At 40.5% G+C, this 27,938-nt stretch overlaps 1 protein-coding gene across 5 annotated transcripts in view; it reads left to right on the top strand.

Annotated features, from left to right (window-relative positions):
- Positions 1-27,938, top strand: part of LOC139695305 (GRAM domain-containing protein 2B-like) — a 568,636-nt gene that overhangs the window by 455,277 nt on the left and 85,421 nt on the right. For all 5 annotated transcript variants that reach the window (XM_071594009.1, XM_071594010.1, XM_071594008.1 and 2 more), the window contains one exon: positions 17,975-18,211. In XM_071594009.1, the coding sequence (XP_071450110.1) occupies positions 17,975-18,211 (237 nt within the window). The remainder of the gene's footprint in view (positions 1-17,974; positions 18,212-27,938) is intronic.

Here is a 27,938-nt window from a genome sequence, read left to right as displayed (position 1 = left end):
AGATTTATTTATAGAGGTGTTTTTAAATAAATATCTGCGGAAAAGAAGTCGCCAATTTATATTTAATCAATAGTGTCAACAACCAAGTTACGTCTACCACATGTGGTAGTGCCTGTCAAAATACTCTAGTGAAAAAAATACTTAGTGAAACAGTTACATAGGCGATGTCAAGCTTTGTAATGATAATTGCATACAGGCCGTATTTTCCGTATATTATCATTAATCGCTGTATTCAAGTGTAGGAGTGCATATGCGGAGAAGTGTCGATCCCTATACTTCAACAAAGAGGGTTGAGGATCGTCCTCATCAGTGATGGCTATTATCCTTGGGATGTTGGGTCCTGTGTAGTCACAAGAGAGAGATGGTGTGGGTTGTGGAGAGAGTGAATTGGCGGGCATAGGGGTAGAGGCGGAGTGAAGGAGATGAAGAGAGAGTAGTTGATGCTGGTGATATGTTTGAGCTGGGAGGTGAGCGAGGGGAAAGGCATAAAAGGCCCAATGCTCTCCATAGGTCTACTATTCATTGAAACCGATCGTGTGAAATAAAATTCTACCAACTGTTTTTCTCATAATTATCATAAAGTTTCACAAAGTAGAGCCTAAAAACTTCCCAAAGCCAAAATATTCCGAAAACCTTTTGGATCTGACACTCTTTAAGTGAATGATGAAGGTCATAGGGACACCAGAAATTTGACCTATGCCAACTCATGGTGCGTGGGTGGATTGATGTATGGCGAACGTTTGCAGGAAATCACGATGTGGAATTAAATGTGCGTGGTGTCGGAAATGAAAGGTCAGAATTGGAGTAGTTTTTTTACAACTCGAGCTAATGGTCCCTCGCTACCATTTCAGCACGGCACCCTCCGCTCCAAAACTTAACCCTCGGGCACTTTACCCTCGGCCGAAGAGCCTAGAGACTGACTATTCGCCCACGCTCCTTTGACTCTTCGAAAGGTCACTCCATCACGCTCCGTCCCTCGACGCGAAAGTCCGTCGAATTTGTTTAAATTTTATCCTCACGTTGTCCTACGAACCAAGTAACTCCGGAGTTGAAAAGCAGAGTGGTCAAAGGACGATGCCACTTCGTCCACTTAAGAGGCCTGCCTCTATTGAGTGGGTGGCAGTCGTGTGGGATTGCTTGGGGTAATTTGCGCCTGATTACTTTTATTGGCACTCCGCTGGACACAAAAGGAGAGAGACAATGTGCGAGTAAAAGCTTCGTTGAGCCCACCATTTTGACCAGCCGCATGCGTAATTTCATTGGGCAACGCTTATGAAGGAAACGGCGATATTTAATTTAATTACAACGAAAAATGTTTTAATTTGAAGAGATATGTTTTAAAAATCGAATTGGGGGAAAAAAATAAAAATGTAAACAGTTATTTTTTAACAGAAAATTTTTTTGTTTAGCCAATGGTTTATTGTACCTTAAATGCTCTGAATATTATCTGTTACTGCAAGTGGTTTCGTGAATTCTGTATTATTATTTTGTGTTTATTTGTATGTATTCAGTTTTTATGTGAGGCACCATTAGATTCCGTTTATTAAGTTGGTCGTTGCCTTCTTCCTAAATGTTTTTACTTAAATAAATAATATTCAGATGAAAATTATATTAAGCATTGTGTCTTTCCGTTTTTGTACTTTGGAAGTGTAAATGCCGACCGAGTTAGTGGAATTTAAGTCGGTTTAGACAACAAGGCAAGCTATAAAATACGAAAATGTGGCTTAGTTGACGTTTCAATTTTCAGTTAGAATCTGTGCAATGAAATAAGATCGGTAAGAAGCGTTAATTACCGTTTATCAGGCGTGCGCAGTGATGAACATATGTATATAGAAATAAATGTATCCAATCTTAAATGAGTCACCTCGTTATATTCGTAAAATTGATAGCGAAAATACGGAGTATTGAGGGAAAAACTTATTGTACTCGTATATTATCCAAAGTGAAACAATGACGTCAATTATCCCGTGCATTGCGTTTATCCTAATTATAGTGGAAATTTCAGACTCTCGTGGAAAACAGACCGAAAGTTGACGTGTTCGCTATTGATCGGGAACTTAAGATATTCCCTTCTTTTTCTCAAGACTTGTTGACGCGTCAAGCTCTTCGAATCAATATCGTTTTTCTTAATTCTGTAGTAGAATGAAGAGAAGTTACACAAAGGGACAAATTTCAACGCGACAGCCTCTATATTCCGGCGGCGACGTTGATATATATTCCCCGACGGTGGAGAAGTCCCTAATACAAAATCCAGAAACGTCGTAGCTTACGTGTCACGCTACCACCTGTTAACACTCCCACGGTCTTCATTTATTAATCTTGGGGGGCATATCACGTTTTTTTTGTCGGAACTCGGGTTTTTTATATCCATAATTACTGTGTGCTAGCCTAGCCGTTATATCCATTGTTCAACATTTGATAATTCCAAGTGGTCTTTTCGTATTTATTCGTTTACCATAGTGCATCAAACTATTCTATGTGATGACTTCTCAATTTCCAGTCTTGAATTGGTGTCACCCTTTCTGTGTCGTGCCTGCGCGGTTAATGTAATCTCCCCCGTCAGGCCTATCTCTCCACCGGAATGAAACGAGTTAACATACCGGTTTGGTGTTGAGGTGATTCGCCCCTCATTTGAGGTTCAATCTAATTGGGAAATGGTTGGATTGACCCCCAAAATAGTAGCTACACCATATTAGCTAAATAGTGGTGTAGTATTTTTTTAATTAATTTGTTGACCGGCCCACTCGGTTTCAATTTTCACGCTATCCGTCTGAAAAATTTCTCTCATCTTAACTGGTGACGTTGGTTCTTTTAAAAACTTGAAATGCGAGTTCATTTCGGATCGAAAGAATATATTTTCACTCAGACAAGGTAATGGCCTTAATCGACCGATTGCCAAAAAAACTTGAGGGAAGTGGTTTATTTATTTTTAATGGCGTTCAAATTTGTAGCCCAAACTTCTTTTGGGATAATGATTTCCTTGTCCACTGCTCAGGTGCTGACAATATTCTCTGCTTTAAGATAAGCTTATGACATTCCTTAAAAATGTGGTGGTCGAAACATGGTGATTTTTAATTTTGCTCTCATTGGACATGTTTTACTTAGCTTTTCTTATTCGGAAAGGTTCGCCCATCCTATTGAGTGGGTGTTTCAGGGTTTATTATGTTCGTGAATGAGCTTTATTGCGTTTAAATTGGAGTGTGTTAACAATGTGTTCGTGAATATGGTTCAATACTTCGCTCCCGAGTGTAAGTACAGGTATCATCCGGGCGAGTAATGAGAAACTAGCCGTAGCCTATGACGAGAATGACAGAGTAGATCCTAAGAAGAAACCGCGGTAGACGCATCAAATATGTATGCATAAAGGTTTTCATTTAGGACTCGGATAGGGGGAGGACTATTGTGTGGGAAGGGAGTAATGTTTTCTCGTTCTCCCATCATTCCCCACGGCGCCCAATAATTGATTAGTCGTGACGTCAGAGAGTTCTTCCTCACATAGAGCTCCTCGAAGGTATTATTGCTCACAATTCTATTTTGGTTAACCTCTGAAAATCCCCCAACAACCTTGTTCAATCATTTACTTCTATAAAAAGCCCATATCAGGACGTAATTCTTTCGTCTTCCTATCTTAGGGACACTAACCTCGCCGTCCTCGAGGGAATCGGAACGAGTTCGTCTTCTCCGTTAAAGTTCGGACTGTTTTTTTCTTATTCGTAGCCTGATTGCGTATTGCTGTCGGCGTTGTTCGACGGAGATAACCGATTTTAACCAGCGGATGTTTCGCGGCGTTCCCATATCAATGCGATCCTGGCATTTCGAATTCCTTGCTGTAAGCGGACAAGGTTCCCAAGTAGGTTGACTCTTCCCTTGTCGTTTCACGAAAGCCATACTTCTATAGTCTTTTTGAGACGAAGTAGAATATCGCTGACCGTAATGTTTTCAGACACTTTCGGGTATAATTTCGAACTATCGATATTGTCCGTGTATATTGTCATGAGTTATCAACGAGCGCCCAAGTTACGCTGAAAACAATCCGTGAATGATATTCGTATTGTAGCAAAATTCCTGGGAGTTAAACAAGGCTGGCCGTAAACGGTAGCTGAATTGGTGTCTCGGTTCACGGACTACTTGCGGAAAATCTCCAAGCAGGATGTGTCATGGATTTGCGCGTGAGTGGAGACCAATGTTTAACTGTGGCGGAAGCATAAGACGAGTGGCTCCTGTGTCCTGTGCGTGGTACGTAGTTAAGTGATGTGATCAGGAGACGGCCGTCAGTAAGGAAGCCCAAGCCCCCACGTCATGTATTTTCGTGTGACAAGGTGCTTTCTACGATTGGGAAATGCGAGTTGAAGACGGGCATTCGCCCTATAGTTTTTATAAGTAGCCATATTCATTTCCTGATATAATCGAGTGGCGAGAGCGTATTTCTTTACCGGAGAAGTGAACCTACTTCACCGAAGCTTAAACCGAGCTATTTCGGTGACAAATGCATTAAAATGTGTCCTGAAGCGTGGCTGAATTGGAATCCCTCATAAAATAAGTCCACTCTTGTCACCTGCTGATAACAAATAGGCCAATATGAGATGTGCTACGTAGCTTGGTGTATTTAAAGGTGTAAATAGAGGGAAAGAATTCAAGGCAATCAAGACTTCAAGTTGAATTCTGATCCAGAAATTTGACTTCTTCAAATTGGAATGTTAATTTTCGAATGCCCAAAAAAGTGTAATTAGTTGAATGGACTCGTCCACCGAAGTTGTTTGGTGAAATTTTCGAATAATTCTTGAGTGCGCGCTGCGAATCTTCAGTGTTTTGTGCCTGGATCCCGCCTTATGTGGCTTTCACAGTGCCTTTCTATTTCACCTGTATGCCACATCCCCTCCTTTTGATTTTCACGCCTATTTCTCGTGGCAATTTGGGAGGTTCTGTGTACTCGCCATGACAAGGCCTCAAGGCGGCGTTGTCGCCAGTCGCAATTGCCAGGCTGGATACTGGTTGCCATGGATTCTAAAATCTCCACTCAGGCGGATTGTCATTTGGTGAGTCGACCTTATGTTCAGTATGCCACGCCGAATGTCCTTTCTGATATTTATATTTCTCTGTTATATTTTCATGTAATGGATATCTGGGTTTTAAAGAGTGCTAGCAGAATTTTCAAAATTGTAATCGTAAAATTTATTTGAATGTAAAAAAGCCATTTTTCATAAGGGATACTTTTTGTCATTAACCTCAAGTCCAGACAAGAATAAGGACAATATTTTACTTGGTTTTGATACCGTTGATTTTTTGCTTGTCACTTTTTAACGTACAATTTTAAAATATTTATGTTTGAAATATACATTTTTATTTATTACTAGATTAATGCCGCTCCCTCTAATGGTTTATTATAAGGCATTCCTTTATATTATAGTGTACTAAATTAGTATATGGCAAGTTTCGTTGGAGTTAAAGTCAATGATTTTTGTAAAATTTACTCCAACCATAGAATAAAGAGAACAAGAATCAATTTCTTGGGGTATAATTCCTTCACCACGTGCAAATAAATAAAATTGGGCGAACGACAGTTAACACGTCAATTAAAATAATTCTATTAAGGGTTTCAAGGTCCCCATCCGCAGCTGCCTACCCCACACGAATAACCGTCAACGGTGTTAACACTTCGTAAAAGCTATGTTTTTCCTACTGGTCCCAAAGAGGAACTTTTTCCTGAAACGGGGGTTCCAGTTCGTCGTGTTGTTCGATGGTTCATATTGTCGTTACTATTATATATACATGTGTGTATATATATATATATATATATATATATATATATATATATACTACCTTGAACAAAAAGTTCCCGGAATAACCACCGTGTGGCGCTCCCATCGTTCCGATTTGAGTTCTGTTTTTTTTGTTAAATTGGTACATCTGTTGTTGATATTCCCTTTAAATCTTAGTGTCATAACTTGACATTTGCAAAAGTTACGTAGCCAAGAGTACATCTATCTCTGTGTGTGTTGGCGATTTTTTACAATTGCAGAAATGGATTTAAATTTGCAACAACGAACTTGTATTAAATTTTGCGTAAAAAACGGATTTAGTGGCGCACGGACGTTGGAAATGTTGGAAAAGTGTTTCGGCAACGATTCTCTAAAAAAACGGTCGTTTACCAGTGGCACGAGCGGTTCAGAAGTGGTCGTGAGTCAATCGAAGATGATGAACGCAGTGGCAGACCATCGACATCGAAAGTCGGTGAAAAAATTGATAAAGTAAAAGAAATGTTGGTCAATAACCGCAAATTAACCATCAGAGAAATAGCGGAGGACTTGAACATTGCCTATGGATCCGCCCAAGACATTGTGGTTAATGATTTGGGTTTCCGTCGTGTAGCAGCCAAAAGACCTCAATTTCATGCAAAAAAGAGACCGTGTTGACGTCGCAAAAGACATGATTTGCGAGGCTGAATCCGATCCCACATTCATCAAAAGGATCATTACTGGAGACGAGACGTGGGTTTATGAGTACGACACGCAATCCAGACATCAGGCAAGTGAATGGCGTTCACCAAATGAGCCGAGACCAAAAAAACCACGTCGTTTTCAGTCAAAAAAGAAGGCAATGCTGACGGTTTTCATGGATTACAACGGTGTAGTGCATCATTAATTTTTGCCAGAAGGCCAGACAGTAAACAAAGAGTATTATTTGGGCGTTATGAGACGTTTGCGTGAAGCAATTCGCCGAAAGAGACCAGAAATGTGGGCAGAAAACTCGTGGATTTTGCACCATGATAACGCACCGTCGCACAGTGCTCTATCATTATTCGTAATTTTTTGACGAAAAATGCAACAAATACCATCCAACAGCCACCGAATTCACCTGATTTGGCTCCCTGTGACTTCTTTCTGTTCAATCGAGTTAAAAAACCATTACGGGGAACGCGTTTTAGCAGCCGAGAGGAAGTAATGGAAAAATCGCAGGAAGCACTGATGGACATACCGAAAACCGACCGTAACTTTTGCAAATGTCAAGTTATGACACTAAGATTTAAAGGGAATATCAACAACAGATGTACCAATTTAACAAAAAAAAACAGAACTCAAATCGGAACGATGGGAGCGCCACACGGTGGTTATTCCGGGAACTTTTTGATCAAGGTAGTATATATATATATATAGTGTATATATTATTATTAGGTAATCTACCGGTTAAGGTAGGTTTTTGGATGGACATAATTACTAATTAAATAATTTGTTACCCCTAGCGAAACACAACATCCTCGTACTTTACATCAGGTCCCTCTTCATCTCCGAGTACTTTCTTCCTCCCTTCATCCCGTCCAACATCTCTATCTTGTTCCTGCCCTTTCTTCGTTTGCCTAACATTATCCCCTCAATTACAGTCTTCAACATCCCACTGCCGGTCAATACCCCCTTCATCCCCTTTTCCTGCCTCCATAGGATTGCTCCCAACAAACCCCTCTCTTCGCCCTCCATACTTCCTCATTTGTTTTCTTCTCTGTCCAGTTCACCTTCTCCATCCTTCTCCACACCCACATTTCAAAAGCCTCCAGTCTACGTCTATCCTCCTGCTTCAATGACCACGTTTCCGCGCCGTACATAGCTACGCTCCATATAAACGTTTTTATCAGTCTTTTCTTAACATCCTTACTCAACGTCCCCGTCATCAGCTCCCACCTCCTTGTGAAAGCCTCTTTGCCTAGGGCTATTCTTCTCCTTACGTCCCTACTTCTTTGACCGTGTTGGTCCAAAACACTACCGAGATACGTAAACTGTTCTACCTGCTCTAGTTTTTGCCCTCCTATTTTAATTATTATTGTTATTTGGGATACATTGCTGTTAGGCGATAAGCCGGGTGGCAATGACATGATATAACAAACAGTAGTCATTCTTAAAACATATCACAGTGTCATTAAATAGTCGTATAGTAGACTTACAAACTAAAAAAATGAGGAAAAACAATATATTTTGATACAGCCATACACCTTCTGCCGTATTGCATTTAACAATCCCATCATGTATACCTTTTGCATTCACGCCTAAATGATTTAATGCTTTTGGGTAAGGGCTTAAAGAGTTCATCAGGCAGCTGGTTCCACTCTTTGATTCCCGTATTTAGGAACGAAAACTTGGCGGTGTTTGTCCTTTGGGGCATGTATTTGATTTTAAGCGGGTGATCATTCCTGCCGAGATAACATGGCTTATTTACACTCTCGTTCAGTTCTTTCCAGCCTCCGTCAGCTTTCAATATTTTAAAAATGGCACACAGTCTATTCAGCTTCCGTCTGTTCTTTAGTGACCCCCATCCTAGTGAGCCTAGCATGTCGCTTACACTGTCAGTCTGCCTATGTCGCCCTAAAACGTACCTGGCAGCCTTCCTTTGCACTGCTTCTAATTTTTTCACATGCCCTATTTCAAAGGGATCCCATACTGTGGTCGCATATTCGACAATAGGCCTTACAATTGTTTTGAAGGCCAATTCTTTAGTTGATTTAGTGCTTCCTTTGAGGCTCCGCATGACCCAGTGGAGCGATTTAAAGGCCTTGCCTACCACATAATCTGTGTGAAGTCCCCACCCTGTTTGTTGTTGTTAATGTTTAGCTTAGCCTTTTTCTTTCTAGAGAATCGCATAACCTTTATTTTATTAATATTGATTCTCATCCCATACCTGTCGCACTGAATTTCCAATTCACTAAGCAGTGCTTGCAGCCCCTTGGCTGACTGACAAACTAAAGCTTGGTCATCAGCAAACCTAACTGATTTTACGAATTCCCCGCCCACTTTCATTCCTACCTCCAGTTCTTCCCATGACTCTTTAATCATTTCCTCTGCATACAGGTTGAACAGCAACGGTGATAAAGGGCAACCCTGCCTTACACCTCTACCTAACACTGCCCAACCGGACTCCCCGTTCCCCACTCGCACCTGAGCGGTCTGAGACATGTACAGGTTGCGGATTAGCCTCCTTTCCTTACAATCTATTCCTATTTTCTGCAGAATACGCATTAGTTTTTCCCAATTCACTCTCTAAAATGCTTTTTCGAAATCTACGAAACAGGCAAATACCTCCTGATTGTGTTCTATATTCCTCTCGATTAATAATCGAGATGTATATATATGTGTATATATATACATATATATATGCATATATATACATATATATATATATACATATATATATGTATACATATATATATATATATATATATATATATATATATATATATATATATATATATATATATATATATATTCCGAAAATAACTTAACCTTCCGCCTGGACAGACACGCGAATTTCCGTAGAAAATGAAGTCGGAATACATTGATGGGATGAAATGAGAACGTTCGTAATTTCATCCATTTATATTCAATGTGATGACGTTTATCATAATTTAAGGAAATGTTAACATATGGAAGAAAGCCCGTGCAGCTGCTATGAATTTTTTGTCATTAATATTCTCAATTTATTTTCCTGGGATTCGACTGGTACCTTGTTTTTTGGTCCTGCAGGCCCCCACGAGATGGTCCATCAGGCGCGTGGAACGAAATCCTATTTCACTCGAATGGGAATTCGTGTGCGGATAAAGTGAATCGGCCCGTCGGCAACCAATTGGGAGAGATGGGGGCGCTTCTCTCTCTCTCTCTCTTTCCTTCCCTCGCCCGTGAGATGATCGAATTACACCCCGTTCGTTCGAATGCATATGAGCCGCCCACGTCGACGGGGGCGGCGTTAAAGCCAAGCCGTCGAACTTGCAAATAAGCGGAATTCATTTCGTCTTTCAAGAATTCTCGCATTTCCAATTCCCCAAGCGGTAATTCATCCATTCTGATCCCACCTCACGTATTCGTTCATTTGCATCGTCCGCGGAAATTTCATAGCCGTCCATTCCGTACCCGCGTTAAATACGTTAATATCTTTGTAATTAAGTTTTCTCCATCCTCGCGTTCAATTCGCTGGCCTAGTAAAATTGAATATTTTTTTTGTAATATTGTGAATAGACTATCAAGCGATTAATCTACCGGGCCCTTAATTCGTCAGAAGTGACGTGGATTTGGAAGCCCATATCCGAATTAAAGGAGGGATCTATACAGTGTTTTTTTTAAACTCCCGAGGTCCGAATTCGCCTGACATCGCCTTTGGATCATCATCTTCAATTTCTTTTCGTCTGAGTCAGGTGCTTCGTTTATCCCATACTCTACCGCATCAGTGCTTGCCAAATCCATTCAGATCTCTCTTGGTCTTAATATTTCTACCTTCCAGCTTAGCACTTTGTACTCTTTCCCCTACTTTGTTTTCATCCCTTGGTAGCGGGTGGCCATACTGCTGAAATCTAATTTATTTGAATTGATCACTTATGGAGGCAGTTTTCACCCTGCCTCTTATGCATTGATTGCTTATTCTGTCAACGATCACAACTGATCCATCGTGGCATGTGCGTTTTATTGTAATTCAGTAGCTTTTCGTGGCTATATTTAACATTCCAGGATTCCGTATCATATAGTCGTCTAATTATACTCATAGTTTTCCTATCTAACTGCCCCGAGTTCGTTTCACTAATATAGCGCTCTTTATCGAATGGCGCATAGCATTGATATCGCCGTCCGTCAAATGGGGCTTTACACACCTGACTCTACTGGCTCCTAATTATTCTCTTTACCGTGAATTGACTTCTTCGCCCCGCATAATTTTTTTCTCTTTGTTATTAAATTTCCTAGTACTCTCCTCTTTCGTTTCCACTGGCACACCTTCGCCGTTGGCTATTCCGAGAAAGTTTGGCAACTAAGCCCTTTCTTTCCGTCCTTCTCCTCGTTGGAGCACAACCACCGACTTAAATTCCTTCATGAAACTCTCAGCTTCAGGCGAACAGTGTAAAGCCCATATTTGTATTAGTTTCCAACCTTAGGGATACTTCCAAGGGGTCACCGAACTTCCCTTTTGAGATTTCCCAGCGCTTTGAGTTTCTGAGGAGTGAAGATATACCTATATTACAAATCATGACTTAGTACATGGCATCCTTGCCGGCCTAATAATAGATTGCTTTAATTTCTGGTAAACATGGCTTCACTCTTAAATAATTAATCCCGCAAGCTGTTGCTATTTTTATGTTTTCAATACACCCCCCAGATTTGAAAATGTCCCCGAGTAAGCAATTTTAATTACGGTAACACTTCGGCTGGCTATGGTGTCACGCGTAAGGTTAAACATACTTTGTACGTAGTATAGAGCTTTACTCGGGAGTTCCCTACGATCAATATCGCAGGAAACTAGAATAGGAGACGCCTACCTGCTACTATAAATACGTGCCTGAAAGAAGGGCTTTGACGACGACATGTTTCGCCCGCCTCTAATATTTTTCTTTTATCCATAATTATCCTCCAATTTGTAATTGCTTCTATGAGCTTTGATGTGATAAATCTCCCTAAATAACTATCTCGTTCAGTGTTGGATATCTTGAAATCTGTCTCGCCAGTACTACGAGGTGCCTTCAAGTCCAATGGTCACCAGAAAGTTTGCTCGAAATTGTTGAGTGAATAAAAGATGTAATTACGGTTAAAGTACGCGGGCACTCTAAATCGATTGAAGACATAGCATCTGAAGGTTCTCAGGGTTAGTGTTGTTGCCGCGGGAGTGACAAGCGTTTCCATTGCTTTAAGTGGCGTCATTTAGTGTGCACGGACAGCGTTTACTCAACTGTTTTCTCCACTTGCGTGGTTTAACAGCCATCAAAATTCATCGTCAATTCAGGGAGACATTCGGTTATGGTGTCATGGATGGGAAAAATGTGCGTTCGTGACTGCGTGACTGTTCAAAGAAGGCCGATCGTCGTGTGACTATGAACCTATGATGCCTCGGCCACGGACTAGCAGGTTTTACCAGTGGGCAAAATTGGCTTTTCGGGAATCGTTTTAGGAGACCATGGAATTATGACGTATACGTTTCGATTAATGAATGCATCTACAGGTTTTACCCCTTCTTCCCATTTGTTAGGCGGTGTATTGATTTATCAAACAGGTATAGTGTAGCAAAAATGAAGAGAAATGCGAGTTCAGTCTGTACGAATCCTCTTTTCTCTGCGCTTGTTAAATCGCCAATTCAATTACGTTTTTGTAATGGAAAAAGTTAACTACAGTGAATGAATTGTTTCTTTATTTTACTGGTATTAAATTATTATATTCTGTTTAAGGTAGATTTTGGATACAACGGTTCAACGATACATTTCTTTGTCTGTTCTTAAAAAATACAGTATTACTATGCTTCCACGGCCATGTTTCCGCACCGTGCAGAACACGTTCCAGGTGTAAGTTTCAACGAGACTTTTGTTAACATTTACCCAACGAACCTGTCATTAGTTCGCTCCTTTTGAAAGCTTTTCTTTGCCGTAAGCATTTCTTCTTGTTATGTCCCTACTACTTTAACCTTTTTCGTCCAAAACACTTCCGAGATACGTTAACTGTTGCATCTGCTCAATTATTATGAACTCCTGTTTAAATAAATATCTTAGCTTTCCTCTTCCTCGAAAAACCTTATAACCTTCATTTTGTTTACATATTTTCTCCCATCGCACTGGCTTTCCAATCGCTCAGCATTGCTTGCAACCCCTTAGCTGACTGGTAAATTAAATTTTGACTATCCCCAAACCTTACTGATCTTATGAAATTCTCCACCGACTTGCATACCTACCTCCAGTTCTTTTTATGCATATTTAAACATTTCCTTCATATATACGTTGAAAAGCACATGTGATAATGTACAGCAGTGAAATACCTGTATTACTTTATAGTGGAATGTATCTAACATTTCGATGGTTCTTAAACAGGTTTATAAAAGCTCAAAACTGAGTTAACTGTTTGATCAGTAATCATTCGAACGGTCTGTTCCTTGGAGATCGAGGCCCGATAAACTTTCCTTATAAATGATTCTTAAAACATGCAATAATGAACCTTTCTTAGGACTCCTACTGAACCCCCAACACCGCCAACAAGTACACTTAATGAAAGTCGCAATTCCTACTATCTATAAAAAGTGACGTATTTAAGAGAGAGAGTCCTGAATAGGAAGACGTGTTTCCTTTCTCCACTGCAGAGGGCGGATTTGAGAACGTTCCTGTTCCTGCACAGTATCTGTCCAATTTGAGTTTCACTTGTGGAACGTCCAGAAGCATCACTTTGAATCGAACCTCGAATCCCTAGGCCGAACGCTCTGCACGAGGGCACCGGTGCAGTAAAGCCGTTTCGGAAGGGAAAGACAGCCACCTAAACGGGTAGTATTTGTGTGCGGACTTCTTCCTGCTAAAGGGACTAGCACCTCAGATTTGAGAAGTATCAGAGCAGGGGTTTTGTTTTCGGTTGGTACTTCTGCCGGTCCTTACTTCCTCCAATCCCCTTCCATTACACTCCACCCGCGGCGGTCACTTTCCCCATTTCCTTGTGCCTCTTTTTAAGTGCCGCGAATTTTGGTTCATGTCACGTCACAGAATTTGAGTCGTCTCTTTTTATTTTCGTATCCCCGTGTCTTTTTTTCTCATCTTTGACGCGGACGATAGGGCCGCACCACTTTTGTCACCCTTTGCGGGATGTCGGCGATGGGGACTGGCTTTGATGCCCTGCGATTGGCGATGCGGGTGGGTGGGGGGGAATTACACGCGTCGCCTTGAATGGCGTTCATTAGTGTTTTCCGTTTCTTTGACGCCCGTGGGAGTTGCGCGAGGAGGCTTGGGATGAGATGAGACTCGGGGATTGCGGCGAGCATGGGCGGTGCGAGCAGCGACCTTGTCTGATGTCGAACGTGTCGCTGGCGGGAGAACTCGAGGGGCGTCAGACGGTGGCAGAAGCTGTGCAGGGCGACTTCGCTCTTTGACCATTGTACTCCTGCCGCACGCAACAGATAAAAGGAAGCACGAGTCTCCTCGCTGATTGACTCGAGTTAGATAATTTTTTTCACCGCCAAACCCATCGCCAGAAGATAGCAAAGAAATGGCAGTAGAGGAATTGGTTGTTTGGTTTCCTAATTGTGAAGATACGTGGGCTTCTTAACTTAGATTCCCTCGTTCATATCCGGATGGTACGCCTTTAGAATTCTTTGCCGAACCCAAGCTTTGCGATTTTCGGTCCACCGGATTTTTCTGGGAAATTGCAGATGACCCCGGGGAAGGAACTTAACAGTCCTAGGTCGAATGTGGATATCTCAAGTATTGAGAACTTCGATCATCTTTCATATCAACCTTTGGTTTGAATATTTTTTCAGTGACTAGAAGGACTGAATAATATGCTAAGATAGAATGAACAATTTGTGTTCACCCTGAAATAGGAAATTAATATTGCAGATTATGATTCAAGTACAATGTCCCAAGAAACATTTCACGAACAAGTGAGTGAAAAAGGGCGAATGAGCAAACATGCCGGATGTGAAAAAGTTAATTGAAAATTTCAGTCCATCGATCTATGATGAAAGGCGTGCGCATTACGGGCGAAACGTAAGCAACGGCGCATTTCCTCTTTCTATAAAAATCTCTTGTTTAACATGGAGCGTTTTGAGTTCGGTAATCTCTACCCTTGATTGATTTTAATCGAATTTTTCGCAAAGAGCGCTTGTCAAAGGAAGTGTTAGTGTTAAGAGTATGCTCGAAACTTCGGTTCCGCCCAAGTTCGATTAGCTTTGAATTGATTAGATTTTAATGTGAGCGTACAGTAGTGTTATCCGGTAACATAATGCTTATGGTATCGCAGTCAACGCTGTAAATATTCCATTCAAGGATTTGAAATTATAAAATGAAATGAATATTGTGGTGCAGTTTTGATAAATTGTTTTTTGTGGAACTCGACACAGTTTACTGGTTGGTTTGGTTTAACATTCTATGATCCATCTTTTCCTAAGGCAATCCTGGAGTTAACGGAGTTTTATATTTCAATTAAAAATGCCTCATTATGCAATATTAAAGAAAATGTTCGTTATCAAAATATTCCATCTCCTACCCGAGCTTGGGCTCCGAAGCCTATAATCAGTAATATTCCTTAATATACAAACCATAATCCATGTTCCACATGACTACATTAACACGAGATATCCGTGAGGACCTTAATGGACTGGTTTCTTCTTGCCTTTAACAACCTATGAAAAGAAAAAAAGAAAACTGAAGGAATGATCATAGGATGCTGAAATGTGAGAAGGTAGGTGAATGAGAAGAAAGTACCGAAGCTTTTGCACTCCCTCCACCTCCTTAGCTTCGATATATTTCGCAAATTCCTTAAATACCTCATTCCCTGCCCTTTCCGCCTCCTTGCCTCCTCAAGGACCTGCGCTGGAATCCGTCCAGAGAGTCAAATGATCTCAGTGGCAATCAGCTGTCCGACGCCGATTAACGCCAGGGGAGAGAGTTTCCCTCATCGCACACACACTTCCTACGCTGCGACACGTGCTAAACTTCGCTATTTTCTTCGAATGTCCTTTCCCAGGACAGCGGGTGGGAAATCTGTGGAACCCGTGCCACTGCTGGCATGACACAGGGGTCCAGTTTAGCATGCCATTTTGGTCGAGTGGACCCATTGCCGCCTACCGAATAAGAATGAAAAACGCCGCTGTCACTGGATTCCACGCGTGGAAATTATAAAATAACGTTGAGTAGGTTGCTGGATTTTGTGTTTTTTTAGGAGCCATAAAATATTTATTTGGTAGTTGTGTCCATCCAAAAACCTACCTTAACCGGTAGATAGCCTTATAATAATAATCACAATGTATTGCGCCAAAGAATTCAGGGAATGTCATGGAATTCATTAAGTATATCATTCAGTTTTTCCAATTTGCTTTAAATGAAATATATATCCTAATTTGGTTGAATGTTGTAATAATATGTAATTTACAGTGCATTTGTTTCGGAGTGGGTATTTTTTCAGATATTTTTGGATTACCTTGGAATGTAAAAGTCTAAACAAAGGCATTCTCATTACTTTTATTTGTACCATAGCTTGGCTGGCGATTTGGTAGTTAATTTAGAAAAACTGCTGCATACCATTAATTTTCTGATATTAGGTCCATGTGCCTGTCTCAGTAGCGGTAGGGCAACGCCCTCGCTTGCTATTCGAGAGATTGCAGATTAGGGGTTTCGATTACCGCCGTGACGAATTTCTTCCACCGTTTGCTTGTGGTATTTTAGATTTTCTTAGTTAATATATTACGTTGCATATGTTTTAAAATCCTTTGTGAAGATCTACGTTATTGTTTTTGGCTTGTGGTAAATAAATGTCGAAACTACTCATTCTCCAATAGTTACAGGTACTATTCGAGGTTGATCCTGTATATTTCTGCCATGGTTTGCCTCATATAAGGGCCATGATTTCTGAATTAAATGTTTCTTCGTCTGCACTTTATCTTTCATTAATATTTTATCTGTAATTAATTCAATAGTATTCATATAAATGGCATTAATATAATTCCAAATGTGCAGGTTTCTGATATTTTCAGAGTCATATAGGATTGTGTTGGTGTAATGATTCCCTTCTACGTATCTCCTCTTTGTTTATTTTATTTCCGTGAGTTAATTTCCATAATTTGTTTTAATATTGCCATGCTTGTATCATTGTTCAGTTTTATAGTCTGTGCCCATCAAATACCTACTGTAAAGGATATAATACCAATTGGAATGATAATAATTCGGCTTTATTCGGGCAATATTGAGCCTGTGGCAATCCCTTCTTCCATCTAACCCAAAAAAATTAACATTAAAATTAATCGAACCTAGGACCTTATCTATCTGATGCCCTATCCCTTTACCACCGAACCGCCGGAGTTCTTTAACGGAGGTTACCGAAGGAAGCTTTTGGTCAGCTCCATGTACGCACCCAAACGCTACGAATTTGCGACTAATAATACCTATTGGGAAACCGAATATTGTCACATGGAAAGGTTCTTGCTTTTCTATCCTCAATGCGCTAATTTCACAAGTTTTATTGCTAATAATGAATATTTAGCTTAAATAAATATTTTGTGACTCCCAGCAAAACACAAAAATCCAGCATCCTACTCAATATCAGGTCCCTCTTCATCTCTGAGTAGTTTCTTCCTCCCTTCATCCCGTCCAACATCCCTATCCTGTTCCTTCCCTTTCCTGTTCCTTCCCTTTCCTCGTTTGCGTAACATTCTCCCCTCAATTACAGTCTTCAACATCCCGCTGCCGGTCAATACCCCCTTCAGCCACTTTTCCTGCCTCCATAGGATTGCTCCCAACTAACCCCTCTCTTCGCCCTCCGTACTTCCTCATTTGTTTTCTTCTCTGTCCATTTCACCTTCTCCATTCTTCTCCACACCCACATTTCAACAGCCTCCAATCTACGTGCATCCTCCTGCTTCAATGAACACGTTTCCGCGCCGTACATAGCTACGCTCTTAACTTCAAAGTTTTTACGAGTCTTTTCTTAATGTGTGTGTACATATATCTAAATAAATAAATATATATATATATATAAATATATATATATATATATATAAATATATATATATATATATATAGATATATATATATATAAATATATATATATATAGATATATATATATAAATATATATATATATATATATATATATATATATATATATATATATATATATATATCCATCCTTATACCGCCTGGAGAAAATATCTATTTTCGTCCAATTGAATGTTGTCGTATCTTTTCTTGATGCACTGCCATAATGCCGCGTTAAGTGTACTCACTAAATGTAATCTCATCCGTATCTTTCATCGTCATTATGGGCCACGTCATCGTTGTATCAAAATATGGACAAAAATTGCTGAAGATCGCGGCTACTTAAAATTATACCAATACACTAGCCGATTTGTAAAAGAGATATTGACATGTTGCTTTTGATTTATGTTTTTCGATATATCGTACATACGTATGTACGTATATATTGTATCCCCCTATGTATGCATACTTGTTTCAGGTGAAATGTCAATCTCTTCTCTTTATCTCTTCCCCAATCAAGGTCTTCGAGCAACCTCAGCGCCAAGTCAGCCCCGCCGACACCTTTGGACGACCGCTTGGCCCCCGTCGGGGGCCTCCTGGGCCATTCGCCCTCGTTCGCCGGGGGCCTGTCGAGCGGGGGTGGAAGTGGGACCAGCTTAGTGCCCCCGGGGTCGCCGTCCATCGGAGCGTCAACGGCGTCCAGCGTGTCGCCCGCACTGCCTATCAGCCCGAGTCACATTTTCTCGAAACATGACAGGTAAGTGACGTGGAGGAGACGATTTTGGGGTTATTTGATGATGTGTAATGAACGGGCTTTCGAATAGAATCGATTCACTTCACGGGTATTTTGACGTCGAATCTGTTATGATCTGCAGTCCATTGAGTGATTTTTCCCACAGTTTACTATTCCAATTTTTGCCGCCGTCTCTCGACATGAAAGTCACGACCTCTCTCAAGAGCATCTCGAAAAATAAGATGATGTAACAACATCAGTGCAATACGGTGTACGTTGGGTTGATACGGGGGTAATTTTTATTTTTTCCCTAATCTAATACATCATTGTTTTAACCCGTTATATTTAACTTGCAAAATTACGGAAATGGATGTTTGTCGTTTATTCGAATACGTTCTTACAGCTTTGTTGTATAAGTGTAAGTAGTGTCAATACATTAAAATATCATTGAGTCATCTGCTTATCCAATTGAAAAATACATTTTGCGTGGTTAATTCAATTAAGTATTAGGGAAAAATAGAATAATTGGGTAGATTTTTAAAAATTTTTCAACCCAATCTCCTTTTCATACAATTTTGAGCTAAATGCATCATCATTAGGCGAATAGGGACATTATTCCATTGAAGGCTGCGTGAATAGTTATCATCGATATTTGGACTTACGCCACTGTGGGAAATTACAGGAAAGGGTGTCACTTTTTACTAATTGGAAGTATATTTAACTAACTAAATGGGTAAATCTTATGTTTCTGAGATACGCCTTTAAATTTATAAGAAATAGCTTAATTTTATATTTTGATAAGTAAATATTATAATTCGAAAATGTTATGTCGAATTATATTATTTATTTAACCCCTTAAGCATCTTTTTTTTTAAAGTAAATTATCTTGAGTAATCACCGTACAGTACTGGTGAGCTCTTAGAATAATTTACGAATCAGTGAAACTAAATTTCACAGATACAAATAAGAAAGTGTGAGGATGTTCTCATTCAGTGGTGACGCAAACAAACAGCCGTGAAGAATGAATGACGAATTGTCACTAATTAGATCCAAAAAATTTCGGATTTATTTTTTCTTTTGGCGTGAATTGTCTGTCCAAAAGAGAAAAAAAAATACCAGTGGTCGGTTTTAAGCAGTTTTTTTTCTACAAACAAACGGAGATTTTAAAACATCGAAGAAAAAAACCAAGTACTGGAAAACGTAACGCCTGTACGCCTGTGCCCGTCCATCACCGCCTTTTCCAAAACTATGCTATTCCTGGCCTCCTGCCACCCCAGTGGTGCAGCAATTAAGCCACCGGCCGTTAGGGAGGAATTTTCCCCTGGCCTTCTCTTCTGGTGAAACGACCGAATATAATGTTGGGCTTGCTGCTGGTTGGACTTACGAGGACGATTCGAAAAGTAAGGTCTCGATGAAAAATCAAATTTATTCTCAACTTTGTGTACATCGTAGGAAAGGCTGAGCATTTAGCTATTTTTCTACATAGTCGCCTTGACGATCAATGACTTTTTGCATCCTTGTAACCAGCTTTTTAATACCGGCGTCGTATCTTTCTCCCGCCGCGGCCTTCCTTTATCTCATGAAGGGTAATTCTCCGGTTATTGCGCACCATCTCGTCATTTGGAGCCACCGTTGATTCCATCAAACTCGGCCGCCCCGGCCGCTGCTCATCGTGGACTTTTCCCGGCCATCAAAAAACTTTTTGATGTCAATACACCTCTCACCGTATACTGCCACTAAATGGCGATGAATTTGTATCGGAGACGCAGTCGTCAGTTGGCTTCGCGACGCGGCGGGAGGAAGGTACGACGCCGTTATTAAAAAGCTGGTTACAAGGATGCAAAAAGTGATTGATCGTCAAGGCGACCATGTAGAAAAATAGCTAAATACTTTTCAACCATGTACGCAAAGTTGAGAACAAATTTGAATTTTAATGGAAAAAATAGGGGACCTTACTTTTCGAATCGCCCTCGTACATGGTATGTTTATTTACATGTCTCTGTTGCTGGTTGACATTCGTCGACGACATCATCAATTAGAGGGATGATATTCCTGAACAAAGACATTTATGATACCTAGTCACTAGTTACGTTGATTTGAACGTGAGAGCACTTCATAATCATGTCTAACTCGATAAATATCCCATTTGTCTTTTTAAAATCATTGCGTCGTGCTTATAATGGGGAGAGGCACCTCTTTGAATCCTTACTATTATCACAGTGTGCCTCAGTCTACTGAAGAAGCACCGATAACTTAAATTGACCATAAAATAAATCACTGCCCACCGAAAAGGAAAGTTTTCGCAAAGCTAGACATAAAATGTCGTGCATAAAGGGTTAAGAAAGTTTTCATTTGTAAAAGTTAGATATTTATGAGAAATGATACCCTGTTAGTCCCTGGGATGATTTGTGGCAGGGAGTGTACAATATGCACGCCAAGTATGAACAATTCTCGAAGGGTTGCGGTCATATGCCGTGCATTGAAGACTATGAATATCTAAAAAAATCTGTCGTTTTATGCAATTAAAAATGAGCGTGTAACAAATTTGTGGAGAAATCGCTATTATCATGCGTACGAACAAGAGAGATGTTTTATGCAGAGGAGAAAAAAATTCTCTCCTTAAAAATGTATTTCTAGTAGCATATTAAGCAAGAATAAAATCAATATCAAATACGTTAAGAAAGGAAAAGAAATATCGACACCTTGGAAAACAGACAATTCCGTGGCTTAACAGAAGAAGTCCATCCGGAAAAATGCCCTGGAATATATATGTACGATCTGATATGAAAAAAAGTATTATGCTAAGGGATTTCGGCTTTTGCATCTCCCATTTATTTTCCAATTCTTTTGACGTCTCTCCGCGCCTTTCCCTCGGAATCTTCCTTCCCACACACACTTTTCGGAATCACAGGCATCGAGCATCGGGCGCGTGGCAAGGTCCCGGGTCACTGGCCCGGCTAGGCCCGCCGCCGCCGCTTCATGCGATCCAAAATACTCACCCCCAGCCCCCGCCTCCTCCTCCTCCACCCCTCTCGCCCCCGGCAGTCTCACACCCACCACGTGCCCCAGCATATCATAACGTTTGCAATCTCCCGAATTAATGTTCTTGTCAACTCGCCATAGTTCACCCATTTCCTCTCCCCTAACGAAGACATAACCCACTGACTAAATAAACTTAGTATTTTTTATCTCAAAAAACTTTATTATGATACTACCGGTTTCGACGCATAGGCGAATTTATTTATTTATTTAAAATTTATTGAACAGATATGCACAAACACTTAAATTTCTTCAAATTACTGTCCTTGGGTCTCTACACATTTTTTCGAGCGACTCTGCCATCACCGGTACGCACCCTGGAAGACGTCCTCGGGGACCTCTCGCAAGGTCTTCGTCACGGCTGATTAGATCTATTCTATGGATAAAAAACGGGTTCCTTTCATGGATGACTTAATCCGAGGGAACAAAAAGAAGTCTGCTGGGACGACGTCAGAATTATTGGGGGGATGGGGCAGCGTTGGCACCTGGTGTTCCGCCAGGAACTCGCGGACTCGTAGCGTGTTGTGGCAAGGCGCGTTGTCGTGATGGAGTTGCCAGGTACCGAAGATGTCTTTTTCGCCCTGGTGACCCTTTTCCAGCACACGAAGTCTTTCCAGCACATCGTGTGCCTGAAGATGTTGCGTATGCGTTGAAACCGGTAGTATTATGCTTATATTTTTCGTGTGAAAAAATACCTTGTTGATTTGTTCAGTGAACATGAATTTTCACTCAGTAGAGCATCAAACCATCGAATTCATCAACGACATAACCGTTTCCTCTGTCCAAGCTCAACTCACGCGTGATGGAAAAAACTCACGCTCGTGAAGATGTCTGGTCATTCCTCTACATCCCGACTTTCGCATCGCCCGCCTTGACTAACAATCACTGGTGACCCATCACCTCTACCCTTGTTCTTACTCTACCTGTCCCCGTATGGTCCCTGTTATTCATTCCTCTCTCTTATACAGGGTGTGTAATATACTGTACTCCTCTTTCCGTCACTGTAATATCGTCGTCTTAGCGTTCTTACGGCTCCCAAATTTACATACTACAACATTTAATATTGTCCATACTTCCTTGAACTTCTCCAGCTTGTGTGATTGGTTCCATTTGAATTGTAACTTTTGTTTTTATCAGAAAATTATCATATTCCTGGTAGTATGTGTCTGATTTAAATTTATGACCATGCCAGTTTATCTCTTAAAGAAACCGTTATCAAAATGTCTTGACATACGTATGTATGTATTAGTTATTTTCAAGTTAAGGTAGGTTCTTACGTTATAGAATAATTATGGATTGATTTTGGATGGACCACAAAAAAATATTTTACATCTCAAGCACTCCTGAGTAACATAAACACCTATCCCCGCGTACTGCGTCCTTCTCCAGTTTAAATGTGTATTAATTCGAATTAAAGCTTTTAATTGTTTACTAAAACCTCTGATATTTCGGGGGACTCTATGGGTTACCGTAATGATAGGCGGGTATTTTCAGGATCAAGTAACGTCATAAAGCGTTATTTCGGCTAAGAAGTCATGCGAATTCGACAAATTGCCAACGCTCAAATGTTTTGGCCCGTGTGCCACAAGATTGTCGACCGCCGTTTCCAGATATCGTCCCCTTTCCAGAAAAGCCCTGCGTTGCAGCGGACCCTGACGGCGGCGTGTCGATTCTCACTGTGTGACACTCATTCATGAGCTGGACGGAGATTCCTTTTCATTCCCTTTTCCTTTAGTTCCTTCCTCAAGGGCTGCGTCAGAGGCACTGAATGGGTGAATTCTTCGGTCCCGAAAGAAAGGGCCGAGAGAGCGAAGGGAGTCTCGGATGAATTCGCGGGCCACGAAGGAGGAACAGGTGTTAGGTGTGGGTAAGGGACGGAAGGGAGTGATGGAGCGGGGGAAAGAGGGGTTGCGAAACGCTTTTGCAACACGCTCCGCCTACCCTTGGCATCGCGTTGTGTTGGGGAGAGGTGGAGGTTGAAGGGATTGGACAGGTTGAGGAAGAAGCTGTTAGGCCACTAACTCAGTGGAAAAGAAATCTCACACTAGCTTAAATACATTTAGGTTTTGCCATGGGACCGGGTAATTTTTCTGTGCTCGAACCGTTTTCCGGTTACGTAGAAATATAAAAGTGTGCTCAGTTTGTCCCATGGTTGGAAAAAACGCGGTGTTTTGGTTTCCCAATTTTCCTTTTGTTTTATTAATCGCATCAGCTGTTTCCTTGGTGTGTATTTTCGCGCATAAAAGTAATTTATGAAAAAAATCAAGGTGAAAAAGGATAGAGAGTTCTTAGGCCCTTCTGAATGACTCGTCAATCACCTTGGCCTTACCCCAGATTTAAATAAATAAGTATTGCTTGATATAAACTTGAAAATAATTATACTTATAGCTAATTTTAAAGCGATTAGTCATTCTCAGTATTGATTTTTTAATTTGAAATCCGGGCCCGTAAATGAATCACGGTGCATTCAATATCGCTTAATACTTATTTGAGCTTAATTGTTTCCAACTTCTGAAAATTTTAAGTAAAATCGCCGAATATGAGAAAAACTTAAAATGAAAATATTTTAATGAAAGGTAATGAATTGTTCTAATCCGCGCATATTTTGGTCATAATCCTACGTAGGGTGTAATTAAGAGTCAATGTCGAATTTCGTGTCATTATTGAATTAACCTTTACCTCTTGAAATTATTGAATGATTTTTTAAAAGTTCGTTTTTCCTCCATTTGTAGGTCTTGATGAATGTCAGGCTTACGCTTTATAGAAGAACCTTGTGTCGAAATGTTAACTTAATTTTCCACTCGCATCCAAACAGCTGTGATAAACACTGGAACTCCATCCCAAACTCCAATATCTGCCTCTAATCAACAAAAACTCCCATCCCTCCCAAAACCCTCATGTACTTCGTAATCCAGGGACCTACTGATCGTAAAGTAAGAAGATTTTTTAACCGCCGTGAAACAAAAATTGGCTTAACAAAAGTAAGAGATGTGTGCAATAAATAACGGGCATTTGATTCATTAGGAAAGAGTTTTCTTTATCCGTTCACATCATTGTAATGGACCGTTATCCCCTTCGAAGTTGTCCCCATTTGATATTATACTCGTGCACTTAAGCCAACGCATTATCCAATCCTCGAAACACTTCTGGAACTCGATATTCGGTACAGTTTTTATCTCTCTCAGCGATGCGTTTTTTATTCCATCTGTGCTTGTTAAACGACGACCCTTTAGGGTTCTCTTTATTTTTGGGAACAGGAAGAATTAATTTCTGACGAATATGGAGGCTGGGACATCATTACAGTGCTGTTTTTGGCAAAATATTCGCGGACAGTGAAGCGGAGAAGCTTTACCTTTGTGCTAAAGCCATGGTTTATTTCGCCGGAAATACGGGCGTATTTTTTCGTATTGCCTTAGGCAAACGTGTGTAAACTTGTAAGTAGTACTCATTTTGATATTTTGACCTAGTGGCGAGAACTCATGATGTTCTACGCGCTTTGCGAAATTACTAAATTCCCGTTAATATTTGAATACACCTCGTATGTGTGTGTGTGTGGGGCAGTTCTAGTTGGCGTCTCTATATAAAAAGAGTTTGGCTTTTAACCCTGTGCATCCCACACTTCCTGAAACTCCCTCGGCTTGCTCCCTCCCACTCTTCCTTTTCATCCTCTTCTCCGCTCCCTCCTGGCCCGCGTCCTACTCTGGAGACCCCTTCTCCCCCTCCCTTGTCCTCCCCACACCCCCTACCGCCCCGCCATATTCCCTCCGGGACGCGAAATTCGGATTCGCTTTATGTTAGTCGTGGGGAGGTGGTCGCCCACGTAAGGCGGTGCCTGGGGATCGGGCGAGTGTGCGTCTGTGGAACCAGGATGAGATTCGAAAACCTTTTCTTGACTTGAGTCGGCCTCCGAGATTTGCCGGTGTCACGTGGGTCTTCTTGCCATTTTTTTCTTGATTGCTACTCTTTCTATCACTTATTATTGCGTTCATGAGTGACCGAAAGCTGAACTTGGACTACTCTTTAGACATAGTTGTCCGGGCGTGTTTGTTCATTGCATCTTGTTGCCATGGAATGTTTTCTCCCTTAGGGCCCACGTTTTGATTCCAATTAATTTTTGCATCTCTATATCTGATACTTTTTTTGTCGTGTTGTTTTTCTGTGTGCTTTTTCTTTTATTTTACCATTGTTACCTAGATTCATTTAGCAAGGGTAAGTTGTTTATTTACGAGTATATATTACGAGTATATACTCGTATATACTGCCCGCCGAATGCGAAATATTTCTATGAGATTAAGTTCTTCGACCCATGAATGCCTCAATCGTTCGCCCAACCTCGTGGGCAACTTCGGAGAAATTCTGTTTAAACCCTGCAAGCAGGAAAAGTATTTTCAATTTGGAAATAAATATATACTATACAGTCCACTAAAAAGTTTCATTGACCCACACATGTTTCGACACTTAACATCATTGTCAAGGTGGTGAACTAATACTGAGAATTTATTTGTTCAGTCTTACGACAATGTTTATGAATTTAACTTCAACGCTCTGTTACCTTCAACACTCCTGAACTTAATAGTAGTATCCAGTTAAACCCTTAAAAATGCGGAGATATTAATATCTGGTAATTAAAATCCACTCACCTTACGTTCATAGACGCGGAGTGGCGGACATGATCGCGTAGAGGAGATCTGGCGTTTCGCATTTAATCACTTGGTTTCTTCTTAGGATTAGCGGAGACATGTTCGATTGAATAAGTTACGAAGAGTCGTTATTTCGCGTTGGTTAGATCTCACCTTGAAGGCACGTGGAGCATTTTGGACCCTACGCAGAATTTCCTAATTTCGGAATGAAAAAAAGTAACTAATAAACACCTCCCGTTTCCTTATAATCATTGCCAAAGAATTCCTTTCTTCCCCAATCATATCCGACATTTTTCTTTGATTTCTCTCTCCAGCATATTTTCCTCCATGCCTGTCCTTACACCCTCTCCTTACAAAACTCGGTAATTCTTGGTGGCTAAACATTTAGTTGCGAACGTTTTGCTTCCTCTGAGAATTACCTGTTTACCATTTGTGAATATCGCATGGACTTGCTTTCACTTGTTGTTGTAAATTGCGAAAAAAATGTTTTAGTGCAAATTTGTGTAAATTTCAATTCCCCTTGTACAGAATGTACCGAATATGTATGCACAGGATATCAAATTGAAGGCCTTGATCATGAATTTGATTCACTGAAGTGTGGTACCCTTAGTTTGCTCAGGTTTCCGTACAAGCCCATTAAATCGACCCCTGTTTGTTATTTTTATCTCACAAACAAAATTCGAATAAATTGAGAGAAACAAACTAAATCTATTTAATTAGTAGGGATTATCAATTGTATAAAATTATATTAAAATGTAATTCAGAAATGAAAAACCATCATGAAATCCTTAAAAACAGGAAAAATACCGGAAATGGAGAAAATCATGATGTACACCTGGAAAAAACCTGGAGTTAAGATATCAAACTTGGAGTTTTGAAGAATTTATTTTATTTTAACGGAAAATATCCTGGACAATAGGAGTAAAAACGATTTTTTTAAATTTAATGCAAATGACTTATCTGGATATTTTTTTTAATTAGCGGCTTTTTATGCGTTATGCATCTGCAAGAAGATACACGATTGTGTATTCCATCTGTGTACCTACATTTAAACAAGATTTGTGCAGTTAATTGGGCTCTGCGAGATGCTTAAGGGGTAATTGTGTTAATTGAGTGTCGCACAAGAAAACAACTACTAACTCCCTGCGGCTGCGCTTGAACTTAGTAGCATTTGTCAGGGGCCATGGTAGGTAAATACTCTGTATATTAGGAATAGTTTTCCTCCAATAACACTAGGTGCCTACTGGTGTAGGCTACTTATATCGTTTGTTTAGGAATTAATATTTCCTTAATGCTAGTATTAAAAAAACGCTATAAGGTGTTATGCCACGGTTGACGTTTGTCTAGTGGCTTAAAAATGTCGACAGCTACATTGTAAGACTCAAAGACTGCAAGTGGGGTGATGTCTATCATAAGTGGAATTTTTTATTTTTGTGCAGCTTAAATATTTTAAAACTATAAAAAAATACGTATGCACACACTCGCACATGCATAATTGTATGTATTTATTCAATAGGTCTTCAAAGCGGAATATTACGTTTCTTGGGTGAAGAATGAATTAGATGGTTCGTTTAATATTTTATAAAAGTGTTATTATTGCATGTGGATATAGATATTCTAATGCAATTTATATATTTATGCACATAAATATAAAAACGTTTCTTAACTAAAGATCATGGAAAGATGGTGGGCGAAGGGGTAGCTTTGCCCCTCCACTTCCCTCGCATGCTGACCTCTCGTTTTTGGCGCAGGCATGAAGGCAGCAAGCACTTTCCCCGCGCGATCCGTAACAATAATAATGGCAACCCCATGTCATTCAGTTCCCCTTCATTCACACCATGGAGGCCGCAGCTAAAGAGGCTCCGGCATTGACACAGTTTCGCGAGGACCGTTTGCGGGGGCGTTGTTTCGATGGAGGGGTATTGTTCTATTTTTTTATAATCGGGCGGGGAGAGGGGAGGGCGGGATTCATTCACCGCGATTCCCTCTGCCCTTATTTTCCTCCTCCCAATTCCTCCCGCCCGTCATGCAGCGCCCTCTGCTATCTGGCTGCGTAGGTTTATTTGTATCTT

Source organism: Hetaerina americana, unplaced genomic scaffold, assembly GCF_022747635.1.
Source record: "Hetaerina americana unplaced genomic scaffold, ioHetAmer1.1.p SCAF_6, whole genome shotgun sequence".
Taxonomy (NCBI): domain Eukaryota; kingdom Metazoa; phylum Arthropoda; class Insecta; order Odonata; family Calopterygidae; genus Hetaerina; species Hetaerina americana.
The sequence above is the reverse complement of the archived record's forward strand: the minus strand, read 5'-3'. Positions and strand labels throughout refer to the sequence as shown.